At 34.6% G+C, this 15,529-nt stretch overlaps 2 protein-coding genes across 3 annotated transcripts; one reads left to right on the forward strand and one right to left on the reverse strand.

Moving 5' to 3' along the window:
* Positions 1-2,146: 2,146 nt before the first annotated feature.
* LOC136216986 (ascorbate transporter, chloroplastic) lies at positions 2,147-8,889 on the forward strand. Of its 2 annotated transcripts, none has more exons than XM_066003541.1 (11): positions 2,147-2,341; positions 3,229-3,716; positions 3,930-4,037; positions 4,261-4,416; positions 4,821-5,036; positions 5,372-5,581; positions 6,042-6,179; positions 6,703-6,804; positions 7,756-7,821; positions 8,186-8,270; positions 8,371-8,889. In XM_066003541.1, the coding sequence occupies exons 1-11, from the start codon at positions 2,287-2,289 to the stop codon at positions 8,466-8,468; spliced, it is 1,722 nt and encodes a 573-aa protein (XP_065859613.1). In that variant the 5' UTR covers positions 2,147-2,286; the 3' UTR covers positions 8,469-8,889. The 2 variants fall into 2 exon arrangements, with proteins under 2 accessions (XP_065859613.1, XP_065859614.1); XM_066003542.1 differs by having other exon boundaries at positions 2,173-2,341; positions 3,211-3,716.
* Positions 8,890-12,283: 3,394 nt separating this feature from the next.
* On the reverse strand, positions 12,284-14,520 carry LOC136216987 (cytochrome P450 86A8-like). Its single transcript, XM_066003543.1, has one exon. The coding sequence runs from the start codon at positions 14,368-14,370 to the stop codon at positions 12,796-12,798; it is 1,575 nt and encodes a 524-aa protein (XP_065859615.1). The 5' UTR covers positions 14,371-14,520; the 3' UTR covers positions 12,284-12,795.
* Between the last annotated feature and the right edge of the window lie 1,009 nt (positions 14,521-15,529).

A 15,529-nucleotide genomic window follows, 5' to 3' on the forward strand; every position in this document is an offset into this window, starting at 1 on the left:
TTCTTAAAAATCGGAAAAATTATCCGACCATGTGTACCCCAGTAAATGGGGGCATCAACAAAAATTGGTGGAGTCCTTGCGTCATCTTTTTGATATTTTGTCACTCTCAGTCTCAGGTTTTATATATCGAATATTCCATCTCATTAAAGTAAATGAATCAAATACGTTTAATATATTGTTGGCTCGGAATTTGTCCAAAAAATTTAAATTACAAACGAACTTTTAAAGTGTTTCGATAGTTTCTGAATTTACATAGAATATTTAGTTAATCTATGAATTTACGTAAAATATAATCAATTAATTATTCGGTTGTAAAAAAGTAAGTAAATACGAAAATATGTTGCACGCATATTTAAAAAGTAAAACAACCAATATCAGATTATGCGATTTGAATATTAGAGAAAAAAAAAGTTTTATAATTAAAAAAGTAAGAATTTTTTTAATATGTTTTAATCTATTTTGTAAATTATATAATCACATTTCTAAGGTACGTGCACCATATCTTCCGCATTTAACTTACTTTTTACAATCAAATGATTAATTGATTATATTTTACGTAAGTTTAGAAGACTAACTGAACATTTTATGCAAGTTCAGAGGACCATCAGGACATTTTAAAAGTTTAGGGGCCAATCAATATTTTTAAACAACTTCAAAAGGTAAATGATGTATTAAGCCAATTGAAAAATGCTTATACATCGGTTGCTTTTTTAATTTGTTTAAAAAGATTGATTAGTTTTCTAAATTTATACGGTGTTTTATTAGTCTCATGATTTGTTTAAAGTGTCGTTATTAAATCTTTAAATCTATAAAAATATCATACAAATATACAAAACAAAAGATTAATTTATTTTAAAGATCTAAAATTATGAATTAGACATTTATTTTTTAAGTTTTGAATTTTCTTTATGGATTTAGATAAATTGTAATATATGTCACTTTAAGCAAGTTCAGAGACAAATAGATTATTGTAAACAAGTTTGTGGAGGGCAAAATGTTATTTTAAACAAGTTGAAGGTTTAATAAACCATCATGTAAGTTTAGGAGGCCAATCAAAATTTTTAGACAAGTTCAGTGGCTTTTGATGAACATCTCCAAGAAACTCTTAGTACACTCTCTAAAAATAATATAAATAATTGACTTTCAGTGATTTAAGAGTGACTGAGATATATTATCTCCAACAATACTTCTTATATTTCCTCTTTATTTATTATTTTATAATTAACATTATTAATAATTGTTATATTTACCATAGTGAAATGAGAGAGACTCCTTAATAATAAATTATTAATAAAAAATGAATTTAGAAGGCACTAAAAGGTGGAGAAATGCTCTTTATTAACTGAGAGCATCTCCAACAGCCTCTTAAGTTGGCTCTTAAGTTAAAATTTGAGGAGGGAGAATGAAAATTCATCTCCAACAGCCTCTTAGTGGCTCATCAAATCACTAAGAGCCTCTCTATTAATAGAGAGTCTATCTCCACCTCTTAGTGCCTCCTAACTTTATTTTTTATTAATAATTTTTTTATTGATGTGTCTCTCTCCTCACACTATTGGTAATGTAACAATAAAGAATAATCTTAATAATAAAATAATAAATAAGGAGCAAATATAAGGAGTATTGTTGGAGATGATATATCTTAGTCACTCTTAAATCACTAAGAGTCAATTATTTATATTATTTTTAGAGAGCTCACTAAAAGTAGCTTGGAGATGCTCTTAGATAATAGAAAGACTCTTAATAATTTAAAGAACCACTAAAAAACTATTAGAATTGATTTTTAACCCTCTCTCCGAAAATTAAGTTAAAGAGCTAAATTAGAAGATTCTTGAAAATGCTCTTAAGCCATAAAAAAAAAATTCATGGGTTCAGATGCCCTTTTCCGGTGATCCGTCCGAGGGCAGCTTCTTCTCTCTTGGTAATTGCGGCCCAGATTTTCCCGTTTCAATTTCCAGTAATAACCTTTCTGTTGCCACTTTTCAACAAGCTTAACCGACAAAACATTTCCACAATTGCCACTACTGGGGGCATTTTAAGAATTTCAGCCATCATTTCACATGGATGATATGCCACGTGTCAAACGCTCGACCTCCTTACCTGGGTATATGAAGACCACTGGGATTTTTCCCGCTTATAAGAGAATAAAATATATATTTATTATTTTTCACTCTGTTTATCCTCTTTCGATTTACGAACCAGAGATAGACACACAGAGAGAAAAGTCATACCAGGAGCTCTCAAATGGTATAATCAGGAGCTCTCAACTTTAATCTACTTACAAAAGCAATGGCTATCGGCGGCTTGATTTCTAACCGGAATTTCGGTTCTCTCATAGGCTCAGGTATCACTTTCTTCCTGTATTTTTTTGCTATAACGATTTGGAGGTGCATTCCTGTTTTGAATTATGAGGCTTCCTCTTTTCCTTTGTAAAAATAGAAAGTAGAAGCTGAAAACGTTTCTGGAATTTAATTTTTCTGTAGAAGAAGTGGAAGGGAGATTTCAGGAATAGCTTAACTAAAAGAAAAAAGCCATGCGTATTCTATCAAAATTAGTTTTAATTTTGCTTTACTCAGAAGGAAAAGATAGTTTAGAAACTGAGCTTGAGAATTCAGTGCTTCGAATTGTTCGTCGGTTTTGTTTATCTGCTGAAATTTGATTTTAATTTACGGCAATTTCGCTTGTTAACTTCTTAGACAATTTCCATTTCATCGACTCCAGATGCAACAGTTTCCTTATGGTTTAATTTGGATGAGTAACGGATTTTGCGAACACAGTTGATTTTGTTTCCTTCTTTTGTTCTTCTTAGAATTTATTTATGCAGCTTAGTTTTATTCTCTTTCGGAACATGTTAGCCATTTCAGTTCAGAGTCAACGTAGCATGCATTTAGTGGTTAATTGAATCTGATAATGAATAATTCTTGGTCATACGAATTTGAAGCATTGGAGCGAATTTGAAGCATTGGAAAGTCCGCCAGGTCAATTGTCTATTTGCTTATATGCTAATAATTCGGTGATTTTGATTCGCTGTTTATTTTCTTTTTAAAGTTTATAGTATTAGTAGCTCCTTCCTGTTTATTTCTAGGTAAACTGAGCTTAGACAGCATTTTCTGTTTAGTGTTGCGAGAATGTTCTTAGATCCTAACCAAGACAATCTTTGGGATTTATATCTGCATTTTTCAATTTGCTTGGTTAGTTTTATGAAATTAACAGGCAGAAGTTATTAAACAGAACAACATAAAGGAGAGGAATCTGGCATTAGTACTGCTGCTAGGTTTGCACGTGGGAGCATCTTCTGTGGAAAATTTCATAGCCGAATGGACATTGCTTTTACTTCTGGATTCTCATGTTCCCCAGTTCTACGAGTCACAAATCATTCAAATGAAAAGAACTTGAAACCCTTAACAACTTATTCTCAAAAAACAAGTTTAGGATGTCCTTCATACCCTTCCGTTGGTAATTGGATTCAGTTGAGAAAAGGGACTCGCCAGCATTTTGAGAATATCAAGGTCAATAGAACTCGCGCTTACTATAAATCAGAGGAGGATGATATTGCAGAAGCTTCTGTGGAGTCATTCAAGTTGGGAGAGGGGTCAAGTGAGGCTGTACTAATAGGGGGAAATCTTCAAAAAGCTTCTCCTTGGTGGGAGCAGTTTCCAAAGCGCTGGGCGATTGTACTGCTCTGTTTTAGTGCATTTCTATTGTGTAATATGGACCGTGTAAGTTATTTTTGCTTTATGTCATAATAGTGTAGTTTTTGGAAATCATTCACATGTTTGATGGTTCACTTACATGTGTGGTTTTTCTTGCAATGTCACATTTCTGAAATTTTGATTGTAAATCATCTGCATTCAATCAGTTACAAGATATCTCAATCATGGTTCGTTTCACATTTTTGTTTGATATGCTAACGTTCTTAAGGGTCCTTGTAGGTAAACATGAGTATTGCAATTCTTCCAATGTCACAAGAGTTCAATTGGAACAGTGCAACAGTTGGTTTAATACAGTCCTCATTTTTCTGGGGATATCTAATGACTCAGGTATTCTTTTTGGATAACTGGAATGTTACAAGAAGAGAAACTATGTGATTGAGTTTTAGTGCTTTCCCATGAGCTTTGAAGTAGTGAAGTTTCAGGACCCTTGGCATAGAATTTATTTAAGTAAATGCTTGTCTCATTTAATCTGTCAAACACCAGGTTCGATTTTTTTTTTCTTCTTCCAGCCTGTTAATATGACCATAATTCTTTATCTTCTGGCTAATAGATTCTTGGAGGCATCTGGGCAGATAAAATTGGTGGAAAGCTAGTGTTGGGCTTTGGAGTGGTCTGGTGGTCAATGGCTACTATTTTGACTCCTATTGCTGCCAAAATGGGGCTCCCTTTTCTTCTACTGATGCGTGCTTTTATGGGGATTGGCGAGGTTTGCTCATTAATCTTTATTTTGGTGGAAAGTTATGTGTTACTAGTGTGAAGCTATTTAAGTGTATTGTTTTTAATTATATGTAAATTCGTGTCAAGTATGTGATTAGCATATCATAAAAGAGAATATATTTAACGGGCAAGACTCAAGATATCGGTACAGAACAGAGTAGTGGAACATAAAAATGATGTTGGTTGAACTATTCCTGGAAAAGAAGATAACTTAAAAGCTGCATTTGTGATTGACTACAAAATTTGTATTTCGTGTGTTCTAAGATAAAATACTTGTTTTCTTTCTTAAAGTTGTTTTGAATCCAAATATCCTGCACTTTAGCTGTGCGGCATTTCTCTTTCACATATGTAAAGGAGGGCTTTTGTCATTAATGTTGGTCTACTTTGTCACAGGGTGTTGCTATGCCTGCTATGAATAACATTCTTTCTAAGTGGATTCCAGTGTCAGAGAGAAGCAGATCACTTGCCCTAGTTTATAGTGGCATGTACCTTGGTTCGGTTACAGGATTGGCTATCTCTCCAATGTTAATCCAAAAATTTGGATGGCCATCTGTCTTCTACTCATTCGGCTCCCTCGGAAGTATATGGTTTGCTTTGTGGCTAAAAAAGGTGACTCGCTGAATCTTTTAGTTGTTTTTAAGTGCAAAATGTAAATGGATCATTTCCATATTCTTTAAGAGTAGAGGAGAGAAAAGATTTACAGTAGCAGTTTATGATTATTTCTCTTTTCTGTGCTGTACCATTTGATAAGTTCTAATTGAATGAAATTACTTTCCGTAAGGGGCCAATAAATTGAACTTTATTCTTGATCTGCTCTTGAGATCCATAAAAAGATATAGTAGGAAGACATCCTACAGAAACATTATGAATATTAGTAAAGAGGGTCTATGGAAGTTATGGAAATTAGCACTTAATATTTGTCTCACTTATTGGTTTCTTCATAGGCATATAGCACCCCAGAGGAAGACCCAGAGCTCAGCACACAGGAAAAGAAAATTATCTTGGGTGGTGGCACATCAAAAGAAGCAGTTACAGTCATTCCTTGGAAATTAATATTATCAAAAGCACCTGTTTGGGCACTTATCATTTCTCACTTCTGCCATAATTGGGGAACTTTTATTCTTTTAACGTGGATGCCTACATACTACAATCAGGTAGCTGAGATATTACATGGTTCCTGATATTAATTGATGCATGTAATTTCAGCTATATGCTGATATTTAGTTTTCTATGTTTTCTTAAGTAAATTTGAAATGGCACATCCATTTTGTTCCTTTCAACCTTTTCACTTTGGATCCATGGGATTCTGAATCTTTGTTGGCCAGATTGTGAGCTTTTTATTTATTTATAAATTTCTACTGTCATTGTTTTCTAATCCAAATGGTAGTAAAGTTGTGAACATCTACATGTTCAATTTTTTTGAAAGAATCCACTTGTTAATTTATTACCATGATCCTACATAATATCTCTCCATCTGATATAACTTTTACATGCATAAAATAATGCACGTTAAGCACTAATCCATCACTAGTTTTCATCATTGGTTTCTTAAATGATGATGATAGTGATTGATTGCAAATAAGTTGATCTTACTCATTGTTCTTCTTTTGTCAGGTGTTGAAATTCAACCTCACTGAATCTGGACTGCTCTGTGTCTTGCCATGGTTGACCATGGCTGTTTTTGCAAATATAGGAGGTTGGATTGCTGATACACTTGTGAGCAAAGGGTTCTCTATAACTTCAGTTAGAAAGGCAAGGATTATACGTTACTCTTACTCTTAGTTGTATTATTGCATCTTTAAGCATTGAAGTCTTCAACATGTTTTTGACTAGTTACCTCACCCTAACCCCATAAATTTTGGGGTCTTTGTTTCTGATGTAAAAAACAAGATATTCGGTACATTGCTATTGCCTTATATCATCCCATGCTAATTTTTTTTTTTTTACCGAATGGATACTTGCAATGTTATTCGAGTTTGATAACTACAAAGTTCGTTTTCTTTAATATATTTTATAAACTAGATAAAAGAATCTAACGAAAAGATTAAGGGTACAAAAATGGGTTGTACACTTAAAACACATATGTACTTGTTATATTCTACGGTTCAAGTCTCATTTCATAATATAAGCTCAAATTATTATCAACATGGCAATAGAAGTGTTCTATTATCTTGCTATTGTTCTTCCTTGATTTGCTTCTTTTTTTTAAAAGTAAAGAATAAAAATAAAATTTGTCTAGCCAATTAATACTCCTTGAAACTTTTAAATATTGCAGATCATGCAATCAATTGGGTTTTTGGGCCCAGCTTTCTTTCTTACACAGCTGAGCCATGTTAGGACTCCGGCTATGGCTGTATTATGCATGGCATGCAGTCAGGTTTGTTCTAAATCGATTTCACTTTCTTGATATCCTTTTTTTTTGTCCCCTTTATCTTTGGATGTTTAAATATTTAATTTTTCCAATATGCTTGTATGACAAGATTGATGTTCCAGATTAGGTTTCATATAATCTTTTCTTCTGATGCAAGGGACGCTATATTGAAATAGTTAGAAGATATATGTGACTAAGTCGAGTCTCTGCGTGTATTAGCGATTAGAGAACATGAAGGTGCAGATTTTGGTTTCTTGTGTTTACAATGCATCTGGAAATTGCATAAGCTCTCTAATTAGTTTTCTTTCTTTCTTCTCTTCTTCCTCCATCATTTTTTCCTTTTTCATATTTTTTACTGGGGAAGTGAACCAAAAAGAAAAGGGAAAAAATTAAGCTAGTGGTTCCTGACTTCCAGTTGTGTTGACTTGAGCATAAAAGGAAACTTGGAGGTCAAAATATTCCCACTTTTTGAAGGAGGGCCAATCAGGCAATGCTTATGCACTTCAATCATCTTGAAGTTATTTAACTCAATTTGAATGCACCTCCATTGGCAAAGAAATGAGAATAGATTATTCACTTGCAAATCTAAAATTTGTTTTGGGAACCTACAAGCTATTGGTTGGATTGGTCCGTCTTTAGAAGCTCCCCTTGAACAAAGTCTTAGAGTCTTGTAAACGGTGAGAATAGTTGTTGAGAGATTTTTGTCCCTTTTAAGGATTCCTTCCCTGTTCGAATTCATAAATCGTATGGTAAAAATACCAAAAAAGAAAAAAAAAGGTTGCAGGAACTTCAGTGTGGGCATATCTACCGTTTGGATTCCCATTTAAGCTAATATATGAGCAAATATATGGTTGTGTGATGTTTCCTGGCTGCATATCTTACTTGGTAAATAGAAAAAAAATTTAGTTTGTTAAGTTCTTCAATATTGACTTGACCATGATATATTGTTTGTGACAGGGATCTGATGCATTTTCTCAGTCTGGTCTATATTCCAATCATCAAGACATTGGCCCACGTTATGCTGTGAGTGATTTATTTAATTTGGGGAAGCAACATCTGAACTCGTTAATGAAATGAATGATACATCAGTGTAAAAATGGTTTGTCATGTCATAATCGTGTTATGTGATATATAGTTCCACGTGATAATATATGATATAACTGCAACAAAATATAGATGGTATTGCCGTGTTAGAAATTGAAAACCTTACCTGTTATGCCTGTGCTTGAAATGCCACGCTATAACTCATTTGTTCCAACCAACCAACCAACTTGATTTTATCAAGACCCCAAGAAAATTTATATATTTAAGAAGGAAAACTTTATTAGCATATTGTTATAAGGCATTTCTATTCAGTGAGCTAATACAATACAAACTTCAATTACAGGGAGTTCTGTTAGGCCTATCAAATACTGCAGGAGTACTTGCAGGTGTCTTCGGTACTGCAGCAACAGGATACATTCTCCAAAGAGGTAAATAAAATAAATAAAATGAAAGCAGTTAATCACTCTACTCCAGGGATTTTCTACTTGGACTTTGCTGTTTAATACTGAAACTCTGTTGTTCCCACAGGTTCATGGGATGATGTTTTTAAGGTGGCTGTTGCATTGTACATAATAGGCACATTAGTCTGGAACTTATTTTCAACTGGAGAGAAAATTCTTGACTAGAATAATGCAAAAACTTGGGTGAAGACTGAAGAATTTCTCTCTGCATGGGGCAGATGTGGTATAGGTACCTGAGGAGGTCCAAATATATACCAAGAAAAAATGGGAAAACAAACAATTAATTAGAGGCTAAGAATGCCTTGCCCCCATCCTCGGAAGTGAAGTTTTGCTGCCACCATTGATTTGCTGACATACAGGTTCTGTTTTGGCCTACCTTTTCGTCAGTTACATGCGTCCTTTTTCTTTCCTTATGCCTGCCTATGAAGAAAATCGATCCTGTCCTTTCAATTTTTATAGTATTCTCTAATTGCAGCCATATCTACAATGCTTATTTATCACTAATGCTTTTATTTTCGAAAACAACTTGCATTAATATGTGTCTGTTTGCGGCTTTAATTAGAAGACCACAATTTAAATGCTTGAATTGTACGAAAGTATAGTAACTTCTTGGCATGTTGGTTAAACAGTCATAAGTAACTAGTGAGTGAGACAGCCAATGGTAAACTTCGATATCAGAAGGGTCCACTATGGTTGAATACGCCAAAATTGTGGGAGATGATCCATCCTTCTTAATTCTTTTAATAAATTGAAGAGTAAATGGTCCAACAACCTTTAAATGAATTATTTCATTACCATTTTGTCTTGATAAGGTTTTTACTTTGCTGAAAAAATGGACCATTGCTTTGAATCAATTGAAGAACATCAGGAAGAAACCCGATATGAGAACAAATATCAGAACTATGAATGCTCAAGCTAGGTAGAAGATGAGCAAGATAAAAGAAAATTCGATACAAGAAAAGTGGGGATAATAATCTGTGCGGCAATAATACACTACAACACCGATGATAGAGTTTAGAATTTAAAATATGAACAAATACGTGTTTTTGTAAAAGGGATATGGGTCAATTCTGGCTCTATTGTTTTGGGAAGCTTAATTTTGATCTTATTGTACAAAACAGTTCAAATCCATATTCACGGTAGAAATCTTAGTTCAATTTTATTCCTTTTCCAAGAAATCTTATCAGTAATTTTCATCGTATTTAACTAAAAGGAGTAAAAATTAAGCTAAATTATGTATTATAAGGTAGAAATTGAGTAATAGTTTCTATTTTGAAGGTAAAATTAGGTAATTTTACAGTAACTTAATAATTTCTGATATTATACAATTTATCATAATACATATGGACCAATTAAAAGCTCTCTTCTCAACTGTAACCGAGTGACGTGGGTTGGTCAAATGGGGCCTCAAGGTCACGCACGTCCTTACCTGCATATGATGTCGTGATTTATGGCATCACATATGCTACCATTATAACTGTTTCTGGTTGACAGCAGACTTTCATCATTGATTGATTGACATGTAGGTCCTACTCACATTTAGGGTATAGAATCTGAATCTCTTATAAATATAAAGTATACAATATCCTAAAAAATGTACTCTATTCATTTTCATTGGCCATTTAAGCTTTATACGCTACTCACTAGCTATTTTCATCACCGATTTAGGCATTAGAATGAGATCGCCAATTCTCGATCACATTTTGACCATTTTTCTGTTTTATCTCATGCATTTAAAGGATTCTTCAAGCTCAGCTCAGCTCAGAGTTCCTCACATTTGCGTGGATCGTAAAAATTTATGCTATGAATCAATTAAACAACTTCATGATTCCACCGCCTTTTGTCATTCCTTCAACGTCAGTCCAACCATCAAAGGACAAAGCCATGTTGGATGCAAATGACAAGCCATTAGAGCATCTTCAGGTGATTTCGGAGTTTGACAGCAAATAGAAGCCTATTTGGGCTCTCTAGATCCAGAACAACGGAAGTTCATGGATGGAATAACCAAACAACTCCTCCACAATATAGGTTCGGTCTAAGAGTCGATGCACATCCTTAGGGCCGAACATGCAAGAGAAATGGAAGTCATGAGGGAGGCAAGGGAAGCAAACAACCGCCCGGACAGGCAGGAATTCATTGCTTCTTTTATCAGACACCATATCGTCTGTTCTAATCTGAGATTCTCACCAGATTGGAACTCGAGGTAAATCAAGGGAACAAGAATCTAGACCATGCCATTGAAGGTGTCATCATTCCATATACTATCTCACAAGTATCGTCACCACTCTTACGAGTCTAGATTCCGTAAACGCAAAAAAACCACCCACCAGAACGCTGCCGAATCTCATTAAAGAGACCATGATGAGAATCATATCAAAGCTTCAGGCTCAATATCCAACTATCGTCGACAATCCAGATCAGATTAGAAAGCAAGAGAGGGTGAGCCTCGTTCTTGTTAAAGAGGAGATGCGTAATCTCATCCGCAGATAACTTGAGCATGTTATGGTGAATTGGCGATATTGACTTCAGAATTCCTAAAATAACGAACTTTATCAAATTTAAGAGTATTTTGCATCTTATCTCCATTTAATATTAATCAATTTGATAGGTTGATTAAATGTGTAGGCTGCTAAATACCGCCCTCAAATTACTTATCACCGTCCCCATTTGGACTTTTTTGTCATTCTCATAATTTTGATCAAAAACTGAAAATTCTCTTTTCAAAATCATAAACCCAAACAACAATAATTGAAATTATGAAAATAATTGATGTGTAACAACCCAAACTTCGGAAATGGATGATTACGAGTCGGAAACATTAAAATTTACGTTTTTTTTTATCAAAGAACTCATGAAAATAATACATATTTTTTTATGACGATTTTGTATTTTCGTCACAAAAATTTGAACGATTTAGTATTTTTCGTCACTAAAAATTTTACGATTTTGTACCGGTCAAAATTTGGCCTAGGCGGATGCCGCATTCACCCGGCCCATGGCACGAACGGATGCGACATCCGCTTAGGCCAAATTTTGGCTAATTCTCTAAATATATATATATATTTTGAATTTTTTTTATAAAAAAGGCAAAATTATCCAAATGGAGGCGGTAATAAATAATTTGGGGACGGTAAAATAGTAATACCCTTAAATTGTGAAGGGAGCAGCATATAAAGCTATCACATTTTCTTTTGGCATAACCTGCCAATTTAGCCTACAATAATTATTAAAAGAAAGTAGATTTAGTCTAAAAATATAAAATAGTGCAATGGTATATTTTCGAATTTTATTAATAAAAGATAAGTTGTTTTTTGGTATGTAAATTTCATAATCACTTTCATAAATTTGAAATTATACATCTTCTAATGAAAAAAACTAACATTCCACTAAAGAGACTTTAAATTACATTATCAAGTAAATATTAAATTTAAAATTACACCATTTGTAAATTGAGACTAAATCTGCTCCATAAGATTAAATTTATACCTATTTCTTGAAAAACATATCAAAACACGTAATCTTTAAATTTACTTTAATATATCAAGTCCTCAATTAAATTATATTTCATAATTAAGTCGTTAAATAAAGGAGACTAGTATTCGTAGTCATGTATATCAAACATATAAAAAAACAATTGAATGAATTTCTTATTCACAACTAATAAATACAATTATAATTGAATTGATGGATTCAATATTTGTTCTTAAAATTGAAAAATTAAAATTGAAAGATGAAATGATTGATGAACAAAAATTGAAAGGACAATGTCTCAACAATGTTATTGCAGACAAGATTGTGAGATATGAAAACAACTGGTTTTAGTAATTCAAGAGATCCATCAATGCATCATTAACCAACTTTACTACTTAGACTCAACAAAAGGAGACATTGACAAGGGAACGAAACTGATTGCATTTTTAAGGCACGTTTGATTTATCAGGTGTTTGCTACAAAGAAATAAAACACCAAAACACGAACAAATTAAAGAAAAAAATTGAATAAACAAACATCTCCTTAGTATAAACTATGAGAATTATTTTCATATCCTTGAATACAAATTAATTATAAAAAAAAAAATACATACAAATTCAGATCAACAAAAAAATTGAACCACAAAATACAAATAAACAATAACATGAAATAAAGAATAAATTGCTCACAAAGAAAGAGTTAGTCCAAAATCAAATGGATAATTTACTTCACCTCCCTCTTCTTTTCTTCTTCTCTTTTGTTGAACAATGATTCAATTAATTATCTGTAAAGCTGTATATATATGAACTCAGTTTAACTCGCTCTTCTTCTTAATCTTAATCTTAATCCCTTCCCAACATTCAATTCTCTTATCTATACATTTCTCAGTTTCACATGGAGTACCATCCAACTTCCTTTAATACCCTTCACCAAACTTACCTGTAATATTTATAATAAACCTTAAACCCCAACCACCACCACCACTTCCTTAACGCCGTCATCACCTCCTCCTCCGCCGCCGTTACATCTCACGCCGGCTATTCCTCATTCCTTCTACGGTTTCCTTCAAATCCCTCTGATGGACGTTTACCTTTAGTCCGTCTTTCATAAACAGCGTTAACGACATCTTCTGCTCCACCTTGTGCCCCGGGACTAGTGTTAGTCGGTGCCGGAGAAAAACCGCCGCTGCCACCGATTTCATTTGCAGATATGCTAAGTCTTTCCCCAAACATATTCTCGGACCTGCATTGAACGCGACGAATTTGAAAGAGTCGTGATTTATGAATTGATTTCCGTCCGGTGATAACCACCGCTCTGGCCGGAATTCCAAGCAATCGTCGCCCCAATTGGACCTCATTCTTCCTGTCGCGTAAATAGAGTAGGTTACCGATGATCCGGCGGGAACGAATGTGCCGTCCGGCAACACGTCATCGGAGACCACATGCTTTGAATCCTGAGGGACTGAAGGGTATAGCCTGAGGGTTTCTGATAATGCTGCTTTGAGATAAATCAAACGGTCGATTTCTTCAAACCCTAACGGCTCGTCTAGCCATGTTGACACGTCATCGCCACGTGTCTCGATCAGGACTGTGCAGATTTCGTTTAGGATTTTCTCTTCAATCGTAGGGTTTTGGATGATCAACCAAAAGAACCAGCTCAATGCTACTGATGACGTGTCACGTCCAGCGAGGATGAAATTGAGTGCCACGTGTTGAAGGAAATTGTCGGAGTATTCTTTTTTCTTGAGGAATCTTGATAACAAGTCGTCATGTGGATTGCCGTCTTTTTGTTTGATTACCAACTCTTTCTTGCGTGACTCGATCACAGCCGTTAAATACTCATCAAGCTGTGTAAGGCTACGGGTCAAGCTGACTTCCATGCCAAACCGAAGCCATTTCTTTACCCGCCATATTACTTCAGGCAAAATAAACCGCTGGAGAGAGGCTTCAGTGGCTCTATCAAAAGCCGAGGAAAAGCTGTTATCAGGCAGACCCGGGGCACATGTCTGTGGATCCTGGCCAAAAGCCAAGCCGCATATATTATCAAAAGTGAGCCGAAGCAGCATGTCTTGAAGATCAACCGCCTCGGCATTCAGCTCAGCCTTTTCAAGAATGGGGCAAAACCTCAACTTTATGGCTCGAGTAACCCACCTAGCCATGGCTTGACGCAGCGTCCTCGTGGTGAATTCCAGTGCGGCAGTCTTCCGTTGAAACCGCCAGGTGTCGCCATCAGAATTAAAGATACCTTCACCAAGTAAATCATGAAAAACAGCTTGCCACGTAGGACCTTTAGGGTAATTATCAAAACGGGTTTTCAAGATGTGCTCAATATTCCTCGGGTCACACGTGACCGTCACGAGACCTTGCTTCCTAGCTAGAAAAGGAACGGCACAGATACAAGTCTGGTACGTGCCACCACACGCGCGAAGATTGTCGCAGATCCAGTCATGCAAGCGGTCACAATTCTCGATCAACCCCGGAAGACTACCCAATAAAGGCCAGACACGTGGACCCTTCAAAGAGCGGGAGATGAAGGTGAACCACAATAAGTAAGCAGTAACCGCCGAGAGAAGCATCAAAGCCGTGGCTATTTCCATAGCATATCAAACCCAAAACGACACCGTTTTCTCTCAAAAATTTGAAAAAGAAAAAGCTCCCACCTTTTCACCCAAAAACAAAAACCCAGATGGAGTTTATTGTGTTTGAGGAGTATGTAGAGAGAAAAGAAAGAAAAAGGGTAATAAGGTAGGGAAGGGGGAGAGAAGAGAGAGTATAAAAGAGAGGTAATGAGAGAAGAGATTTATAGGTGAAAATGTAAATGAAAGCAATAATTAAAGACAGAGTGTTATTTGAAATAGCACAACCATTGATCTCTTTAACAATCAGATGTTGCAGTGCAATAAATGGGCTGAGAGGTCGTTGAGGACTTTGAAGCTAAAAAAAGAACATATTTTTTCATTTTTTTTCTTGAGAAAAATGGACACCTAATTTTGCAGACAAGAGAGGGGAGCCTTAAATTGAAGCATTTAATGAGATCGGTTGAGGAAGTAATAGAGAATGCAAATTGAACTAAGCTTCTAAGTAAGAAGGACAAGAGGGGTTTGGAGGAAATAAAAAAGGGGATCATGCAATGGGTAATGTTGTCTGTTATGTTAAGAGTAAATTAATGATTGTGAAATGATCATATGAAAATCAATATTTACTATATAAATGGAGTCTTAAATGAAAATGGGTTTGTCATGTGGAGTTTTGGTTAGGGTTCGGTGAGCAACTCGCCAACAATTTATAACTCTTTTCCTTACACTCTTTATTCTTCTCATCTTTTCTTATCTTTATTTATTTTAGACTTCTTGCCTCTTTTTACCACATAGCCCTAGTTTGTTAATAGAGCGGGTAATATACATATTCATTGGATTCCACTTTATTAGAGTCGGAAAATCTCGAATACCCACTTTTATAGGATTGTGGATAGGAAAGAAAATGATTCATATTCTCGGAGATGGGTTGGATACGGTAATAACTATCCTCACCCTATAGAGATCTCCAACCCATTACTAATAGGGTTAATTATAAGGATATACATGAGTATTACCATTAATATATAATATTAATATTATATAACATATTTTCTTGCCTTTACTAATTAATTTCAAATTTAACATATCAATTACAACTTTAAATATAGATAATTTTTTCTTTAGATTTTATATGAAATGATAGATAGAATAGATATAAATATAAATAAATAAATATATT

Source organism: Euphorbia lathyris, chromosome 2 (genome assembly GCF_963576675.1).
Source record: "Euphorbia lathyris chromosome 2, ddEupLath1.1, whole genome shotgun sequence".
Classification (NCBI taxonomy): Eukaryota; Viridiplantae; Streptophyta; class Magnoliopsida; order Malpighiales; family Euphorbiaceae; genus Euphorbia; species Euphorbia lathyris.

Excerpts from the sequence above, each read along its gene's own strand:
- LOC136216987 (XM_066003543.1), bottom strand. The coding sequence starts at position 14,370 with ATGGAAATAGCCACGGCTTTGATGCTTCTCTCGGCGGTTACTGCTTAC.
- LOC136216986 (XM_066003541.1), top strand. The coding sequence starts at position 2,287 with ATGGCTATCGGCGGCTTGATTTCTAACCGGAATTTCGGTTCTCTCATA. Across the intron at positions 2,342-3,228 it reads CGGTTCTCTCATAGGCTCAG|AACAACATAAAGGAGAGGAA; the intron begins GTATCACTTTCT and ends GTTATTAAACAG. Across the intron at positions 3,717-3,929 it reads TATTGTGTAATATGGACCGT|GTAAACATGAGTATTGCAAT; the intron begins GTAAGTTATTTT and ends GGGTCCTTGTAG.